The 20,573-nt window shown below is 40.1% G+C and overlaps 1 protein-coding gene across 1 annotated transcript; it reads left to right on the top strand.

Moving 5' to 3' along the window:
- Positions 1–5,442: 5,442 nt before the first annotated feature.
- bgnb (biglycan b) lies at positions 5,443–18,645 on the top strand. Its single transcript, XM_062426462.1, has 8 exons — positions 5,443–5,618; positions 12,336–12,582; positions 15,408–15,520; positions 16,076–16,289; positions 16,438–16,548; positions 17,098–17,191; positions 17,681–17,819; positions 17,928–18,645. Exons 2-8 carry the CDS (start codon positions 12,342–12,344, stop codon positions 18,123–18,125), a joined length of 1,110 nt encoding a protein of 369 aa, XP_062282446.1. The 5' UTR covers positions 5,443–5,618; positions 12,336–12,341; the 3' UTR covers positions 18,126–18,645.
- The last annotated feature ends 1,928 nt before the right edge of the window (positions 18,646–20,573 follow it).

A 20,573-nucleotide genomic window follows, 5' to 3' on the forward strand; every position in this document is an offset into this window, starting at 1 on the left:
TACTCCATATTCCAGGTTATTTATTGTTACTCAATGTTTGACAGTTGTTCATTAAGTGTAACTCAGTATTCTGCTTTCTTCTTTTTTTATGCCCTGAACATTACAGTTTCATCTTTAAAGATGAACCAACATTTTCTTTCAGACCAAGTAGGTCTATCTGCGAACTCACAGCACTCTACACGACATGCTCATTTTATTACATGACACACCCACTTAGTTAGGTTTAGGCATGAGGAGTGAGATGATTAGGGTTAAGGGGGTGGGGGCCAATAATGCAATTAGACCCTTCTCTTTCAGACACCACATCTCCAGCTGAATAGAGTTGCAGCCATATTGTGTCACCTGACCTGAATACTACACACTGATTCGCTGAGTGGATTAATCCAGTTCAGATCAAGACCAGCACTGGTGCTCTGCTGTAAAAATTGAACTTGCAAACACTGACAATGGACAATAACGTTTTTTGTGACAAAACGTATTTAGGGTTTAGGATGTGCTATGTGCTAAGAATAACTCACAACAGCCATTTCATGTTTTTAAAGGATGACGTAAATGAACTCTTCCAATGTGTAATTTGCACAGTAATAGACCTGATCATTGTATAAAATGTTCTTGGAAGTGTTTTGCAGTGCAATCCGGATCTGTTCAAAACACTGGTTTTATACTGCCTTTTCATTAAAGTATTAAAGTGATACTTCTGAGAATATTTAAACTGAAATGGAAATGGAAATGTCTCTAGTCTAAGCCGCGTTACTTGCAGGGCTTGCAGGAGGAGCCTTTAGTCAAGGTGAGTAAAAATAGGGCTGTTTGGATGTGACAGGGATACCGCTGGGGTCATGAAGCAGTCAGATGGGGTCTTGGGGGTCTCTGAGAGGAAGTAAAAATGCCTGGGGACACAGTGTGAGCCTAAGGGGCACATTAGGAGAGAAAATATAAACATCACGCACGTTCTCTATCACCAGATGAGTTCCAACATAAACATCAGCTAAAATACATAGGGTCACTGACTCTGAGGTGGGCCTCAATCAGGGCTTCCAAATATGTAGAGGTGACGTCAGTTACTGTATGACTGTGTATAGTAATTGGCGTACAAGTATGTATGCGTGAAAGAGAGACAGAGAAAAAATTGGAGCTAAGGAACAAACAAGAAGCTGATTTGGGAGACACAATACAGCAATTGTTCTTAGAAAGTCTCTAAGCCGATTAGTGAAAGTTGAGACGAGTAGCAGTTCATGTCTAGTTAAGTCCAATGACACGTGGCTTGAAGACGGAGAGGAAAAGGATTTGAAACAGAGGGAGAAGATGAAGGGAGGAAGGCAGAGAGCTGGACCACATTCAGAGCTTTTTTTTTTTTTCCTGTTTTGGAACTAAAGCCACTGGAGCTCTGGTGACCGGCCAATCTTATTGACAAAATGACTTCCCAGATCTCAATGTTCTCTCTGTGTCTTTGTTGCGTGGTGTATCACTCTCTTTTTTGTTTTTTAAGTCATAGGTCTTTATTAAAAAAATAAAAAAATAAAAATATCAAGTCATAAAGTGTAAACAGTGCCAAAGTCCAAGCATTCACTTTTCCTTATTTACAATTTTTTTTACAAATACATGAACACAAAGTACTGAGTGAAAAAAGTACAGAGACTTCAGTGACAATTCAGGCCAATCTGGAAACACCTCCTTTTGAATGCATGTAGGTCAATCAGCTCAAAGAATTAGTCTGTGCTGAGGAAGATTTTGACATACAACTTGGGACCATGTCGCATGTCAATCAGTCTTTTTGATACTGGTACATCTGGTTTTCCTCACTGCTGTATCTCACTGTCCATCTCTCCTGCTGTCTGTCCCTCTCCTGGTGTCTTTTTTCTCTCTTGCCTCCTGCACAGTTAAGCACAAAAAACCCAACAATGGACCATTCTTGTCATCCTGTCACAAAACATCTACAGTCGTGGCCTCTTCAGAGATATTTTGAGCTGTGTGATGAGAGTGTGATGTGAGGGAGAGCATGTATGTTAGCAGCCTTAGTGAAAACAGGGCCACAGGAAACAGCACAAACACTCTTGAACAACAACTCATTTAGAATTTATCGTTTTATTTCTTTTGATTTATATTATTACTAATTACTCAGGAACATGAAGTGAACATGACAGACAGTAGCTTTGACTACCCTGCTGCAATAAAAGTGATATCTGTATTTGCAGTCTCACTCACAAAAAGAATAAACTAAATATTTTATGAGAGCTGATGCAAGTGCCAGCAATTCTACAATTCAGTGCTGCAGTAGTCTCTTTAATTTGTTAATCCACCCATGCAAAGACACAACATATTTCACAATATAGGCCTATCACTTGGAGTAATGAATATAATTAAAATGATAAAACGTCGAGTCATACTAAGCGTATGAAGTCGTAATTTACATGCAGTTGCACTTGCTGTCTTGACTGGTTCCAGGTATAAGGTTTCAAAAGAGTGGAGTATTTCTATAGCTCTAAATGAAGAACAGAAGGTCCCCTGCAGATGCTAGAGTTACAAACCCACTCAGAGAGCGAGGAAAAGAGGGAGGGAGGAGGACTGAGGTGGGGAGACAGTTTTAATGAGAAGGAGAGAATGAAGCTGGGTTATTGAAAGGAACGCAACATTTACCAGGTTATGAGTGTTCAGTACATGCATGCTCTGAATATGTTACAAACACACATACTTATACTTTTCACTCTCTCTCCTTGGGCGTGTAATCACATGTTAGTTTGTGCTTTCAGTCTTGTGCATGTGGTGCAGTCTCCATTCTCCATAATTGTACAGTCATTTTGCAAAACAGCACATTACTGTCTAAGAAACTACGCATTCGCATTTATACTGCAGTTCCTGCGCATACAGAGAGAGCTAAAGCTTCTCACAGAAATGACCAAACTGCATTGTGTCTCTTTTTGCTGTTTTCCTATCTTTTTGCTTTTGCACAGATTGATACTTCAGTTTTGATCTTTAAACCTCCCCTCCACCTCCTGTCACATGGGGTATTTTCAAATTTGACAGGCTTGCCACTTTGTAGCTATCCATCATATTGTGTCTGACATAACTAAACTGTTAAGCCGACATAGCATCACACCCAACAGATGTTTCGCATCCAATCGAGCTGAGGCCACAGTCAGTTTGTAAGAGGTTGACCAGAGAGCGGTGTACAGCTTTTCCTTCATCATGCTCTGTCTCCCTCAGCTTCCTGTGTTTGTTATTGGAGGAGCAGGGGGGAGTGCTTGCTGATAAAATAAAAGGCACCAGTACACACACAGAAAAAAGCAGCCAAAGAATTCCTTTTCCTGACTCAGATGGGCATCAGACATAAACAGATAAAGTGAATAAAGGAGGAAAAGGATGGCTGGAGGGTAGAGGACTGAGGACAGTCACTTTGCCAGAAGATTGGGTTCCAGTGTTAAGGGTCAACTATTTAGGGTAAATAAGAATGTGCTTGCAGACAGAATAAGCAAACCACTTGGCAAGCCTTGACGCCTTTACAGCCATCACATTAATTAATGTAAAGTAAACTATTATTGGGCTGAATTCCAACTTAATAAATGCAAAAACTTTGGTCAATGTTATACAGTACTCTTCTCCCTCCTGCACAGAAAGGCACACTCACTGTACAGCAGCAACCCACGTAAGAGCTAACAAGTGGGTGTGCTAATCTCTGGAGACACGTTAGTTGAACACTCGTAGGACAAAAAGAGTTTAATTTAGATGCCAAGCCCTCTAGCTACAGACCAACACCATAATCAACTGAACCACAGCGAGCGCAGAGGCGAGAGAGAGAGAGACAGGCAGACAGAGAAATAGAGAACGAGATACGGAGAGAAAGACTGAATCTACAAAACGTGAGAGAGAGAGGAAGCAGAGAAAGGAGGAATGTTATCTGCTAAGGCCTCTATCAAAACTCTGTCCCCTGCCAACACTCCTGCAGGGCATTGATCTGGTCTGCATGCTGTTTCCGCCACTGTGGATACTGCACTTATGGAGGGAAAAGAAAGTCATATTACTGAGCAAAATCACAGACAGGAGTGTCAGTCACTTCTTGTGTTGATATGTATAATCAGGAAAATGATTTTGACTGACACTCAAAGGGCTAGAGCAGCACAATGATCAGATAATGTGCAAATAACTGCAAATGTCTTTGGGGCCGACTTGATACAAGGTCGGAAAAGCTCCCAGATGGTGCGGCTTGCCAAACTCACTGCCTCACTCTGGGTGCTGGCAATACATGGAGAGAAAATCAGAGAGTCAGTGAATAAGAACACTTCATGCTGCCAAAACAAAATTTAATAGAAAACCGTGAGAAGACACAAAATCATACGTTTTATAATCACAGTCCTAGAAATACATTTTCTCCATGATCTTGGCTTAGTTTGGTGGTATCACCAAGTTCTCTCCCAGTACTAATCAGTGAGGGAAATGTGTAGCTGGATGTTACACAATTATACAGTGGTTCGTTAAAAAAAGGTCACAATGACTCAGCATAGACTCAGAAAAAAAAGCAGTTAACACTTTCAGAGAGGTGTGCCTATTTTATGCTTTAAAAAAAGTGTTTTATTATTCTAAAACACTGCACAAAGACAACACATCAAAATAATCAAAATATAAGTTAAATAAAATGTCTTGTGAGTGTATCCTCCAAAACATCCATGGCAAGGTGATACTGAAAAAGTGAACATATTTTCACCTGAAGACACCATTTCATTTCTCTTTACTTTATGATTTTATTACATGAGCCACAATAAAGACCTTCTTTGGCTCCCCTTGGTGCTACTGCATATTGAAATTGCACTGCAATGAAGTCTGTCTGAGAGGTTTCAGACAATGCTGTGTTTTAGCTTGTGTTTTATTTGGCAGTGCCAAAATTAAAACGTCTTTCATCTAAATTGTCTTCAAGAGTTGTTAAACTTGTCAATTACAGACCTCAGACTCAAAGTTCAAATTGAGAACACTGCCTGCTTCTTCTCCTTTTCTTCAGGAAACATCACCACAATGTTCAATACCCAATAATACATATAAGTCCTGTACAACAGCCTGGCCATTAATAATATGCTTGTACATCATAATATTTAGTTTTTTGACACAGCCAGAATGGTAATGATTGATTTTTGTGTGTGTTCTATGACAGTTTTCTATTAGGTTTTCTATGATATTTGCATGTAAATTATCTTTGGATTTCTAATATTAGAACTATAATACAACCATTACTGCTGTACCAGCAACTACAACAGCACATAAGTACTATAGGCTACTCTAGCCTGTCTCCCTCCTCCTCCTCTTCCTCCTCCTCCCCCCATCCAAAAAGGGGAGAAAGGAGGCTGGCTTGTTAACTTTATGGGCTCGACCCCCCCAGCTCTCAGTCATTTCCTTGGTTTCAACTGAGACGAGCACACACAGTGCCCTGACACGGTTTGCAGTGGTGCACAGTGGTGGAGGAGCTGTGGCTGGATGTCAGAGGACCACAGGGAAATACTGCAATAATCCTTAATGTGATGAAAATATAGGGTAATTTTTTTTTACTCTCCAGGATAATCTGACCTACAGAGGGAGAAAACACCCTTCAATCCATTTTCGGAATTTGGAATAAATATCTTATCTCTATCCAAAAGGTAGGGGTGATGGGTTATTTTATTTATTATTATTATATTGGGTCTTTAATTAGACGGGGGCTACTTTCTCATTTTCTAGACTTACTAAAAGAGTAATTATATATTAAACCAGGATAATGGGAGAAATTAGAATGTTTAATGTGATATGTATATACTTTTAAGCTATTTACTATATAATAGTGATTTCAATAAAGTTTGTATTCTAACACACTCTAAAGTTATCTATAAACTCTACTGCTACTGCAGATGTGCTACAAATTGCTCTATGTTCATGTTTTTTTTCTTTGTGCATATTTATGTTGACAACTTTTATATTTTTAGTTAAAGTTATCAAAGAGTTTGTAGCATATATAAAATTTGTATTTAATATGTGTTTATTTATTTGTTTTTTCCTCAATATTATTATATGTTAGATATGATGTGCATCTTAGGCCTGTTTAATGCAACCTGATGGCACATGTGATGTTCTAATTTGCACTAGATGGCGCAATGAGTCTCGAAAGGACAAAGCAATCACTTGAGGATGAAATAACAACTAAGCAAAACTTTTCATGCTCACTTTATCCTGAAATCAACTCACCCTTATTCTCTCATCAGACTCTAAATCTAAAGCATGGCATTTATAGCAGGTCTTTTACGTCCATCCCTGCATCATCATTTAGGAAGAATAATTATAGTGAAACGTGCCAATCAAGCCAACCCAGTTTGGTACGCAGGCCTGCATTACCCTCCAATTCCGCCTCTGTACACACACACACTGTTCAGATTGACATGTGTTGAGAGAAATGTGGCCGGAGGAACGCTATTTGGCAGGGAGATTATTATTGCTGGATTATGAGTGCCTGTTTCTCTCACTGATCTGTGTTTTATATTGTCATATAATATAATGCAAACACATATACACTCCTTGAACTTCTAAGGAAGGCAGGACTTTTCCCCCTCTGTGGCCTCATTCAGTTTGGTGCTGATGACCTCATGTCCACCAATGGTAACTACCAAGTATGAGCCATTTATACCAGCATATTTAATTGAGTCACCTTGCTTTCTTTGCTGTACAAAGACAGCAATGACAGTGTTTGTCTACTGTGTATAATGGTCAGACAGTGGAAATGATGGGCTAAATCTGTCTATTTCCTTTCCTTTTAGTCAGCCCACCTATTAGCCAGCTTTCTGCACCTGCAGGTCTACCTTTTCTGTGAAACTCACTGCCTGTCTGTCCATCCAGTTGTCTGTCTCAACATCCATCTAAAGGTTTTATTTGATATTGTTGTTTGTCAACTACGTATTTTTCCCTTACTGTTACAATTTCAAGTTAAAGCCAGAGTTAAATCTGTGCCCTGGAAACTTTGTCTTTGCCATGTTTTGACAATAAAACATGCTGATTGTTCCATTTTGGTTCTTCAGAAAGCAGCCATTGTTTACAGTCTCTATTCATAGCCCACTTATAACTGGCCCAAACTTTGGAATACTCCACATACTTTGAATGAGGCACATCTGCCCACAGGAATGGATCCACAGGTCAGTTATCCTCCTGCTCTCAAATGATTTGGCTATTTTTTGTTCTGTACTGCTCTGCTCTCTGTTCTGCCCTGGTTAGGCCTCATCTCTGCAGTGTTGAGCAACTTGCCACCACATCCAAGCTTGGCGGCAACAGAGAAGCTGCCAAATAGTTCCTTTTTTTAGGGATAGCAGTCACCAAATTATAGCCGCTGGGGCAGTTAACTCCACCCAAATGCCTCTACCGGACCCGCCTAGCACTAACAGTCTCTATAAGGAAGTATATGAATTTGGGTTGTGTGTGTGTCTGTGTGTGTATGTGTGTGTGAGAGAAAGTGTACGTGTGTGTGTTAGCCTGTCTGACCGTCTGTGTTCACGTGTGTAGAGGGAAGGAGACATGTAATGGGGAAATAAGGGTGGTGAGCCAAATGACCAAATAATTTTTGAGGTAGACTTTAGACTTAGAGACCAAAACACATAGATGGTTTACACAAGTGTCTGGGCCAACATGTCATTCCCACAAGCAAACATTTGTGTGAGTTTTACATCTATGTTGTTTTACTTGTCACAGTTTATTGGAGCAATTTTGAACTTGAACCCTCTCCAGAATAACATAGGCTTGGGAAAAAAAACAAAAGAATATCCCATTGGGGCAACTCCAATCAAAATTTGATTTATTCTCTGAAACACAATACAAAGCCATTTCAAATATTTTTTGCTCAGTCAGCACTCTGATCACTTTGAGCCTCCATGTGATGATAATCGGCACTGAGTGTTGACGTGGCGGCTGCCAATACAGCAGCATTCCGGTGCCAGCTGGCACTTTTTGTAAACTCTCTGCCCCACCTTAACTTTGCTCACACAGCTGCCAATGCAATGGAAGGAGCTGGGCTGATGTGACACTGAGTATGAACACACACAGATAAAATGACCCAGCATTTTATGTATTGATCAATATTGTAAGGCTTAATAGAGTTTGACACCTCCAGCTTTGAGGGCTCATGGCAGTGACAAAGGGTTCATGTAGAACAGCGGCTGTCAATAAAACGTGCAGTAATAAAAGGGCTTGTGAGCATATAAAACTTGATGATTTTCTCAGTTATAGCAATTAAAGGATTCTTTGAGTGGTATAAGAAAAAAGAGGCAGCAGTTCATAACAGTCTAAAGAAAATGTGTGTGTGTGTGTGTGTGTGACTGGGTGGGAGGTAGTAGTGATTGCCTTTCTCTTGACTGCAGTCATGGGAGACCAAACATTGTGTATGGTATCGCAAAAGAGATGATTATTCTCGGCAACACAGAAAGCATATGACTTAAATATATGTTTGTTTAGCTTGACAAGGGCAAAGACTTCCTTGCGGAAACTCCAGTCACATCAAAGTAATTGTGGTGGATGGGAGGTCTGACAAGTACCCACCGCTTGATGGATAGTGCATATAGGAAGTGTAAAGCTAATCTCACAGGCAGGGTGTGGGAAACTCAAACAACTGATACCCTTGTAGAGTGGATTGTTCACCAGATGGTGCTTTCACCGACATTGCTGTCTTTTTAAGATTGTCAGTTGACATGAATCCATCCATCCATCCATCCCTGAATCCTCTCTCACATCGTCCTCTGTTATTGTACTTACCGTACCTTTCTCATCCATTAGCAAACCACTGGAATTTATATTTTCATAAAAGTGTCTGTCTTTTTTTACCTGTCAAGACAGCTGCAACCACGTTTAGAAGTTCAGACAGTTATACTATGTGTGTGTGTGTATGTGCATGTGTTTGTGTGTGATTCGCATACTGGGCATGAACTGACACACCCTGGATACCGACGGGGATTTTCCACCTGTTTGATCTAATGTTTGTTTTATTGAAGGAAAATAATCATTGTTGAGAGAAAAGCCTCCATGTCATTAAATTTTCAGATGATTCTGAGATAGAATTAGCTACACTGTTTGACCAAAAGTATGTGGACACACATATGTGATCGTTCATTTAATCAAATGCATCTAATACATTTTGTAAAAACAGGCTTCCCAAAACAGTTTGGAACCTGGCTGTGGGGATTTGGTCCCATTCACCGACAAGGGAATTAGTGAGGTTTAAACACTGAGTTTGGGCGATAAGGCCTGGCTACCATTCAACATTACAGTTTATCCCAAAATGTGTTTGATGGAGATTGTATGCTTTAGGATTAGGATCTCTAGTTATTGGAACTAAAGGGCTTCGCTCAAATCCAGAAAATCTGACCCAAATGGAAAAGTACATTACTGAAAAGATGGTACTGCTTTGTATATCTTTAGTGGCTTCATCTCTCACATCTTTTCCTCTCCACTGTCAACACACACCTCCCACTCATTCTGTCTTTCTGTGTCTGCCTCATAATTGTCATTCTACTCCTCTTTTTTCTTTATAATTCTCTCTTCACTTCACCACACACACACACACACACACACACACACACACACACACACACACACACACACACACACACACACACACACACACACACACACACACACACACACACACACACACACACACACACACACACACGGACAGGAATAGCCGTCCATCCATCCATCCATCCATCCATTAAACCGCTCTTGGTCTTTGGATGGAAGGAGAGCTGAGGCAGTAACAATTAAGATTGAAGCCTTTGGGTTTTTTTTCATCTCAGACCGGATGTTTAACGTCTCACAGTTTAACTGCAGGGAGAGGACAGGAATTCATACATGCACACACTGGGACATGATAAAAGTGGTTATTAGAGCCAAAGTACTGGTTGATTGTGGGATGTAGTTTAGTCTTAACATCATGTTGTGTTTTTAGTAGCCTTACATGTCATCACTGGATGAGGATAGACTGTTCTTGTTCCTGCCTCCCTTTTTTCTCTCATCCATAATCCCTAACACCTCTGTCGGCAAAGCTCCAGCCACTACCACATCTCAAAAAATGGTAGACAAATCATTGGTTTGACCAATGAAAAATGGCTCTATGATTAGAGCATTGGTGTCATAGTTTTAGATTTACAGTCTATGCTGGCTGTACCTCCCATGATGCTGCACAGCAGAAATTGCAGAAATTGTAGGTGTATAAATAAGTTTGGTGGTGTCTTGTGTGTGTATTCCGGGTCTTTTGTGTGTTAAGTGTCATTGTGTGATGCTGACTTTGTGTGCCCTTGCTTTGTCCCCTTGGCTGTATTCTTCTGGCCAACCAAAGGCCAGTGGTGTTTTTTCTTTTCTGCAAAATGGTATAATTTGGCAGCTATTTTTATTGCAGGGAACATACTGCAGAGGCCAGTTATTCATGCCTCTAGGCCCAGTCCACATCATGCACAGGGCTTTTTTAAAAACTGATTTTAATGTGCCGAAATAATACTTTAATTTATATTTTGAATGGGGCAAAAAGTGTTTTAACATGTGCAGTTCTAGAGAGCTCATTCATCGCCCACACATTGTATTACGATCACATGTTTGTGTTTCTTTCTTCAGACACTGTTTTTGTTAAGTCACCACTTTTGTAATTTAAAGGATCAGGAGTATAAATTTAGAGATTTGTGCGGAATGAGAAGCATTTCCGCAACATTAAATAGCTCTGGAAACTCCCTCCCAAGCTTTTTTAAACAGTCCCATTTAGGTCATTCAAAGACTTGAACAACCAGTGCCACCAGAAATCCTGGGACATTAGGTGAAACAGCTTAAGAAAATAGTGCTTGAATAGTGCTTGTCATATTTAGAAGAAGAATTACGCATATGTGATAAAAAATATATGGAGTTTCATGTTATAGGAGTGATTTGTTTTGGTGTCAGTCTCTCTCTGAACCTTTGGCTCTTTTTCTGTTGTGTAATCGCGCTTTCCTCTAGCTCCACTCCTTCTTTTCATCAATCTCTTGGTCTTGTTAATGCTGATAGACAGAATTTGCTCATGATCATGTTATGACAGGATCCTTGAATTTCTCTGGAAAGTCAATTTACATGATAACTATTGATGCCAAGACTTTTCAGCCCTCTGTAGGATTATAGAGCTGGGGATCAGATAAGGAATTAACACAGCAAGGTTAGAGATGATAGGGTTTTAGGTCACCCCAGAGTCCAGTGTAGGACTTTTTTTGTGTAGGATTAGCCTCTGGTTAAGAGTGACAATTTCCTGCTGCGGGGATCAATTGGCCCGGTCATAATTTGTTATTGTAGGAATTAGATTTTGGGTTGAGAGGGAGGGGTGGCTGTGCTTAAGTGTTGGTTAGGTCAGTGCAGACAGAATAAAGTAAGCAAACACACATACACACACACATGCTCACATGTCTGGTAACCTCAATTAGAAGTGTGCACAGCCATGACATCATGGAGTCAATGTTTCATGACATGCATACACACTCAACCACATGAACATGCACACATACACTTTGCACTCGCATTCCCAGTTTCCCTTCTAAATGAATGGTGGCTTTGTTTGACTGCTGAGTTGCAGGAATAAGGTTTTCCACCACTGAGGTGAGGCCCTCTACACTATATGTGATTGGCCAGTGAGAATAGACTTGCTCTCCTGGGAATTAATTCAGTGTGCAGGAAGCAGACAGTGACATTTTGTCACAGTAGTTTAAGTGACTTTCGTTCCCAGAGTTGATTCCTGGCAAGTCTACCAGGGGAATGAGTTCATTTCTCCTCACCAGCCTCCAGCTCCTGGTGTGCCTGTTAGGTGTGGCATTAACAGTAAGGCGTTATAATTAGGGATAAGCAGAATATATAATATTCTATTGTCCATTTATCAATTACAACTATGCTTAGTTTACATTGCAATAAATGTATAGCCCTCATGGACATGGCTGCATTAACCTGTTAGGATGACCCAGGGAAGTATAGAGCACATAACAGCCAGCCAATGCAATTTTCCTTTCTCCTTTTTTTTGTTTTGTTGTTACAGCAACCCCAGCAACATTTAGGTGCGATATTCCCGTCTAAGCTTATTGATGGAATGCACAAAATATTAGAACTACCTCAGTTTAATACAATAATAACCAATTAACAGCACCGCATTTTACAGCATTCACCACAACTGACAAGTCTCAACAAAACCTGACCATCATAACCTTTATTAATGTAGAATTTATGGCAGGCTGTATTATAAACTGTATTAGTTTTAACGACCTCATGAACTGGGAACTGTGTGTTTATTGTTTGCAATAAAACTGACATTGCTCTCTGTCTTTCTGCTGTTTTTTTTCTCTTAAAAGGTAAAGATGTTGCAACATAGCTCTGTCCTGCTGTTGCTCTGTGTGGTCCAGCTGCTCTCACCCTCCTCAGCCCTACCATTCGAGCAGAAAGGCTTCTGGGACTTTGCCATGGACAGTACGGACAGTGGCGGGATAATGATGAAGGATGAAGAAGAAGGCTCAGCCATAGAAGAGCTTCCCACTCACATACCCATGTGCCCCTTCGGTTGCCAGTGTCACCTCAAAGTTGTTCAGTGTTCTGACCTCGGTCAGTGAAAGTGTGTGTGAAGACAAATGCATGTCAGCGAGTGTGTGAGTGTGTCAAGCGGTTCAGAAAGGAAAGCTGAGTGTAATATGACTGAATGATGGAGTGAAGGAGAATAAGCAGAGCCTTGTACGACTTTCATTGCTCAGGAGAATAAAGCCCCCCTTTGGTGTATTATCTAAGAGAGGAATTTCTCCCCCGGGATAATGCTAGTATATTATGACAAGGGAAGGCATCTCTTTGAGGGATTTTGTGTTCCAGACTTTGTGTGTAGATACAGGGTGAGAGAAGAAAAGAAAGGGTCTGACCAGAAAAACAGGGGAAGAGACTGAGTCGACAGAAGGAAAGGAGGAAGAGAAAATGAAAGAGATGGAATGGGATCAAGAGCGTGAAGGCGGAAGGCAGGGAAAAAGAGAGAAAGAGCCAAACTAATATAAGACAAAAAAGGGACACTTTGATGAAAGGAGATGAAAAGTTTATATTTCCCTCACTGTCTTTTAAAGAGCTGTTTCGTGTTGTTTTTGAGACAGGATGTTTAATGGAAAACCCAAGACAGGAGGGGAGGGAAGAATGAGTTTAGCAGGATTTAAAAGCGGAGGAAAGTTGTGTGCTTTTTGTACAACTGTATTAAGATAAGGATGTGAGGATTATGAATATTATTTTTTATAATTTCTACTAGAGAAACAAAAAAAAAAGCCAGGAAATGAAAATTAACTACACATAATGGTTAATACAAAAATAACTTTCTTGATGATTAAAAAACAAACAAAACAAAAAAAAAACACTATTTGAAAATATGATTTCATGATACTTATACAGTCTGCCCATTTTAGTCATGTTTCCATACGCTACAATTTCCTGGCTGTAGATATAAGTGCATGCTGTCCTCCCTGTCTATTCTTATAAGAGCAGAGAAACTGTGCTCAAGTCATATTTATGGATATAGAGATTCCTCACATTATACAGGCTATAACTCCAATAAGCTGTCTGTGTTTACACATAATGGTTTTGTCGAATCATCATTTTGCAAGCTCTATATATTTACTGTCCCATGGTCTTTCTGCAGAGGGTAAATGTGGAAGCGTATAATTTCTGAGATGTCAAGTGCTTATTTAGAACAGATGTATTTTGGCGGTGGCGTCTGTCTTCTCTCAGTGTGCATCCCAGCATGATGTCAAGCATTTGTGTCGAGGGGCGCTTGGGTTTAAGAGGGTGCTAGTTTTGTCAGTTTGCGGTGAAGGCTTTGAGATTTGTGGCAGATATGGGTGAAGTGCTGTGGTTTGGGGTTTAGGGGGTTAAGGGATTCAGCAAATCTGGGTGTGGATGAAAGTCTTTTCAGGTCTGTTTATTATGTCTGTTGGGGTTGATGCAGGCGTAAAAATTTGACGGTTTCCATCTGGCAGGATGCATGTTGAAAGTTGCAGGTGTTGACTGGAAGGTAAATATATTTTACCACATGAATCTGCCTGGTGGCATTCAACACATGTAAAATCATATTTCTCTCCCAGCAGCTGTAATAACTTATTTAATTTTGGGGAAGTAATTCATAGAGAGTCTTGTTTATAATTAAAACATAATGCTCAGGAGTTGATCTTTAACCCACAACTTTAATGAATGTGTTCTCTGAAGGCACAAACTTTTAATTTAATAAGTCTACAATCTTGACGTTCCAAGATCTCTCAGCTGAATTGAGTGTTGCTGAGAGTTTGGTCCTGTGTGGTGAAACGGAGGGTGTGGCACAGTACAGCCAAAGCCATATATCTAAACTTAACTTTAGATGGACAGCTCAGGGTAGAGCCCTCTGGGTCAGATGTGGTTGGTGGCAGACTGGATCCCAGTGGGACAGCTGGCGCTTTCTTCCCAGCCGGCCTGGTTGCATCATGGTCGTGGTCCAGATGAGGTTTGCCCTGGTCGGGATTCACTTACTGTGGCCTGTCTGAGCCACTGACCACATCTAATACACTTATCCACGTGTCTCTGTGATGTGGTCTTGTTAATGATTACTGGTTGCTCTGTTTGCGCGTGTGCTGAGTCATTTTTTCAAAGAGATCACTAAGTGTAATAACGCAGGTGTATTTATTAACGCTGTCCACTTGTTGTAACCCACTCTTAGCTTTATTGCCTGTTTGTAAACAATATTCATAAGGGATCCCAACCATAACAGTCTTTGGTGTGTTATGCTCATAGCTCTCAGCAGGTGTTTCCGTCACAAAAATGCTAAAATTTAAACACTTACACTCTCAAATTGAGTGGCAGCTTCACTGCTCATATATTAACACACACAACTTGTATATTTCTCTGTCTGTATGTGTCAGGGTTGTGCCCATCTCCCTTTTATTTGATGTGTGATTCTGCTGATGGTATTTAAATCACGTCCTTTGTGACTTCTGTCAAATGGAAACCAGATGGAAAACATCTGTTGTCCCCATCTGGTGTGAGGGGAATTTGCATTTCTGTACATGTGTGGGTGTGTGTGTGTGTGTCAGTGACAAACCAGTAATGTTGGTAATGTGCTGCTTTGACGTCTGTGTGTGACCTCCATGACTGTGTCTATGTCCACCTCTCATTAAAATAATAGCTGAGGAACCCCAAAGTGCTCATTTGACATTGTGTGGGACTGTGATTGGTTTAATTTTCAGACCTGATGGAGGTTTTAAAACACACAGTGACTATTTATTTTCCGAGGTCTACATTATGTCTGACTAAGATATCCTAAGAGTGTGCCCATTGAAAACAAACTGGTTTTTAGGGTGTTGGTTCACAGTCATCCATGGAAGCATTTAATGGAGTATGATTCCCTTCTGTGTTTTTATTGGTCTTGTCTTCAGGTCTGACTGAGGTGCCAAAGAATATTCCTACGGACACCAAGTTCCTGGACCTGCAGAACAACCGAATCACTGAGCTTAAAGAGAATGACTTCAAAGGCCTTACTAACTTATATGTAAGAGACACACACAGTCTAGTCAACATCCGTCTCAGCTGCTCAGCACCTTAACCGACTTAGCTCAGCTTGTATTGGCTGCAGTTGTGTGAAATATCATTATGAACCTCCAGATTTAGAGTTCATCTCCTTTCTTTTTCCCCTCTCCACTGCACTCTGCTCTGAGAGCTTTAATTGTATTACATTTTGAGCCTGAAGCCAAATGGGAGTAGTCAAGCATCCTCTTTTAGCAGGAAGGCTTTACTCACTCTTGACCTGCAGTCAAGAGCACTGACCAAGAGCAATATTGAGGCTGGCAGCGTAGGAAACTCCCTACATGACATTATACAATAACATCTCTATTAAGGTCTGTTTACCTCAGGCTACATCTGTCTCCATCTTCAGCCAGCGCAGGTGGAGAGACAGTCTGCTGGGTGATGGGGCTACTGTGAATGGTTAAATTTAGTCAAACACATTCATTTAAGACAGGAAATGCAAACACAAGCTCTTGTGCTTTCCATGTATGGTCCTATCTTGGCTCTTTTGATTGTCTGGGCACTACTGGTGTTTTCACAGGGTCTGTCTCTGAGGAATAACCGCATTTCCAAAGTCCACCCCAGAGCATTCAGCCCTCTGAAGAACATGCAGAAGCTCTACTTCTCCAAGAATCAGCTGACCACTATCCCCAAGAATTTGCCTGCCTCTCTGGTTGAGTTGAGGATCCATGAGAACCGCATCCAGAAGGTGGAAGATGGTGCCTTCTCAGGATTGGGCAGCATGAACTGCATAGGTTAGAAATACTGATGACTTCAACAAACCTAGGCTATAATCGGTAGTGCTCACCACTGTCTTTGCCACTGTAGACCATTGGCACTGGATTTTGAAGATTAATAGGGACTGTATTTTGACTTGCCACAAATATTCTCTTTATCTTGCAGAGATGGGAGCAAACCCCATCACAAACAGCGGTTTTGAACCTGGAGCCTTCAGGGGACTGAAACTGAATTATTTGCGTATATCTGAGGCCAAACTGACTGGGGTACCCAAAGGTAAAAACGAATTTCTTGTGGCTAAAATGCAAACATATAGCAGTCTTTAAAGGAATGGTCCAGCATTTTGAAATACATTCACCCACACTTAGAGGTCTGTGTCTGCTTGGTAAATATGAAGTCTTAGCCAGCAGCCAATTATCTTAGCTTAGCATAAAGACTGAAAACAGGGGGAAACAATTAGCCTGGCTCTGCCGAAAAGGTAAAAGAAAACCCTGATAATTTGCCGTTTTACAGAAGATTATGGACTACCCTGGCAACCAGCGGAGACAAGTTCAGCACACAAACCCCCCATAAAACCACAAATTGCTGTTTTTACAATTTTATTTTTGTACAGATTTAACAAATGAAAAATAATCTCTAAATTAGTGAGTTTTAGAAACTTTTGGACAGGCGTGAGTGTGGTATCTATCTTCTATTTAATCACTTTTAACCAGAAAGAAAATTTTAACACTTGCAAGTAAGGCGTTAGCAGTAGATAGGAGACAAAAAGACAGCTATGGGACAAAATCAAATTTGAGCCTTACAGGTATGGGGTCTGTGTTTCAGATCTCCCCGACAGTCTCCATGAGCTTCATCTGGACCACAACGAGATTCAGGCTGTGGAACTGGAGGATCTGAGCCGCTACAAAAACCTGTACAGGTACCTTCCCTCAATAGCATCCTAATTTTTTTTTTCTTTTCCACCTTGAGGGCTCCTCTTGCATTCCTGTGTGTTTTTTAATACACATTCCCAGTCAGCAGTGCCCCTTAGGGGTAATAAAATGAACTACATTGACGTGCAACTAAAAAGTAGCAGGATAACAATGCCACTCTATGCCTTTGTGTGCTTTCCTACTTCAGTAAAACTATCAGTCTCCCCCATCATCTAATGAAAAAGTTTCTCCTCAACTACACTCTAGTTTTTTTCCACCTGCTTTATCAGCATCTAACTTGGATCATTTACGGCCACAGTACTGCCAGGCTGCTGTGTCTAATTCTCACCCGGCCTAAAACCTTTTTCTTGCAATGATAATAATCAGGGAATTTTCAGCCACTCCAGCTCACACTTGTTAAACAGTTAAGCTAAATGTACCATGCAGTGCCTGTTTTTTGACTATTTCACATTTTCCCTCCGTCTCCCATTTTCCAGGTTAGGCCTTGGCTTTAACCACATCCGCAACATAGAGAATGGCAGTTTGTCCTACCTCCCCAGGCTGAGAGAACTGCATCTGGATAACAATCGTCTCACTCGTGTTCCCAGAGGCCTTCCAGATATGAAATACCTACAGGTGAGTCTATCAAACTCTGCATAAGGATCAAAAGCTTGTAAACAGTGTCTCTGAAATGTTTTACACAATGCCCTGCTCACTGTCTGTGGTGCCACTCCTGCTCTCTAGGTGGTGTATCTCCATAACAACAACGTCAACCAAGTGGGTGTGAATGACTTCTGCCCTCGAGGATTTGGGATGAAGAGAACGTTCTATCACGGCATCAGCCTGTTTGCGAACCCTGTCAACTACTGGGAGGTGCAGCCCGCAACGTTCCGCTGTGTCAGTGACCGGCTGGCCATTCAGTTTGGCAACTACAAAAAGTAGAGATGGGGAGAGAAAAGGGGGATTCTGAGATGGAGAGAGTGGGGGGGAAGGTGATGGAGGAAAGCAGATAATTTAAATAATGACAAAACTTGAGAGACGGAGAGAACAGAGATAATATTTGAGAATTATTTTCTATTGTTATTATTATTATTATTATTATTATTGGGTTTTTTTTTTTTAGAAAGAGGATGATTGATGGAGAAGAAACAGAAAGATAAGTTAAAACTATAAATACATTCACAGAACCTGAAGGGAGTGGAAAACAAAGTGCTTGCAGTACTTCGTCTGAGTTTTGCATTTTTGAATTTAAGGGCTTAAAGTTGAATGTTTTGCCATTTGGAGTGGATGAAATAGAGGAGACTGTCTGAGAAGAATGTTTTTCACCACCTGAAATCGATGAATAATGGGTACTGAAAACTTGTGAAGCATTTCATTCCATTTTTTTTATGTACACAATAGCGCTTATTGTGATAGAAGTCATTTTTGTTTTATTAACATTTTGGTTAAGAATATGAGTAAAAACAAATAAATAGAGGAGCAATGCATTATAGATTTATATATATATATATATATATATATATATATATATATATATATATATAAAAGCTCTGTTTGACTTTCTGTGTGTGCTGATATGGGAGATACATCACATCATTGTGCCTGTTTTACTGGTTTTAAGTCATTTGGCCTGTCTTAACAAACTTTTAGCCACAGAATTGGGGCTATTTTCCACAAAAACAACTGCACAAAAATTAAACAGTAATTAAAATTTATAACCAGTTCAACAAAACTTTTGTATATATCATGGGAGTTGATTGATCAATAGGAGAATATGCACATTTAAAATTCCCCTCATCAGTGCCAAACATATTTTCCTATTGATCTGACAGAAACACCACCCTGCCTGTTTAAAGAGACTATTTAGTACAATATTCCTTGGGGGAAAGTAAAGTTAGCGGGAGTCTGCCCCAGTTAGAGAAAACACACATCCGCTTTGCTTCGAAACAATGAAGGCAGTGTGTTCACATAGTGCTACAAACAATAGTAGTGTTGAAGCATTGTTTTGCACAGTTTTTTATCTGTTATACTTTATCTGCTTGGGGGTTATTGGGGGGGGGGGGGGGGGGTTAGTCTGTTTACTTATGTTGAAATACTTTAGCTGTAAGTATTCTGTCCTGTCTCTGTTCTGTAATCTGACAAGCTACTGCTGCATGTGAATAAAGACATTTCTAGCCTGCTGCATTAAGCCAGAGAACAACTGATACCCCTGGGTGGATGCTGTGTGAGAAATAAAGAAATAATATCAAAAATGGAAAACATTTTGATGAATGAATACAACACTTCGTAAAGATAAAATAGCTTTATAACTTTATTATGAGACCATGCTTGAACACAAATACATGCAATACGCTTATGTTAAATACAATGTACTGTATGACAAACTGTATGGTGTTTTTTAGGAGGCTGGATCAGACAGAATTATCTAAATGTTATTTTTATACTGTGCATGGGTTGTCATCAGGTCCTTATAAAGCCTTAAACTGCCTGTAAAAAACTGGCCTTAAGTTATGAATTTGTGTTCAACTTGAGTCCAAAATCTTAATTTCAATATGAGCACTTCATCTGGTGTGTTTAAGGGGAAAATAAAGTCAAAATAGCCATTTTGTCAATTAGTATCAACATAGCATTTTTGCAAAAATATAGGCAGTATGTCAGCAAAAGAGATCTAGTCTTTTTTTCTTCTTTGCTGAACAAAATAAAAACATAAATAATGTTTGTAGACAGAAAAAACTGAGCTCCTTGCGCAAGTTTTAATGAATGTTTTTAGTTATGACATATGTCTTGAACAGTTGTACTACACTTTTGTGTCAAATACTGTATTTTGCAAATGTGGTGCATAATGTGAGTTCAATGTGTTGTCTTTGTTGGGATGCTTCTTCAGAACTGATGAACACACGCACACACACAAAAAGATGAGCAGACTTAAAGAGAGTGAATCTGTACAGAAAAAAAGTAAACTGTGCATACATTTTACTCATGTAACACTAACAACATTACAACATGAAGAAAACTAATGGGGTAAATAATTTTATATAACTTTCAGAGTCAGAGTCTGACTTCATATTTATTATGAGTCAGATGAATATTAGGCGACGTTTCAAGTGATACTTTGAACTTCATACTAGTAGTTAAAAACGTAAATGTTACCATGTCAGGATATAACTGTAAACCTACTGTATGTAAGCATGATGCATCTAGATGAATACTTTTCAAAGTTTATTTATATAGTTGCATATCTATGCATATTTATCATTATGATTGATATCAAACATCGTTTTCATTTTCAAAATTGCCGCCCCGTGCGTCACCACGGTGCGCCCCTACCCATTTGGCTCGCTGATGTTTCGGTGAAGCAGAGCGCACTTGTCTGTGTTGACACTGGGCGGA

The sequence above is a fragment of the Scomber scombrus genome, chromosome 10 (genome assembly GCF_963691925.1).
Source record: "Scomber scombrus chromosome 10, fScoSco1.1, whole genome shotgun sequence".
Classification (NCBI taxonomy): Eukaryota; Metazoa; Chordata; class Actinopteri; order Scombriformes; family Scombridae; genus Scomber; species Scomber scombrus.

Excerpts from the sequence above, each read along its gene's own strand:
- bgnb (XM_062426462.1), top strand. The coding sequence starts at position 12,342 with ATGTTGCAACATAGCTCTGTCCTGCTGTTGCTCTGTGTGGTCCAGCTG. Across the intron at positions 12,583-15,407 it reads TGTTCAGTGTTCTGACCTCG|GTCTGACTGAGGTGCCAAAG; the intron begins GTCAGTGAAAGT and ends TCTTGTCTTCAG. Across the intron at positions 17,192-17,680 it reads CGCTACAAAAACCTGTACAG|GTTAGGCCTTGGCTTTAACC; the intron begins GTACCTTCCCTC and ends CCCATTTTCCAG.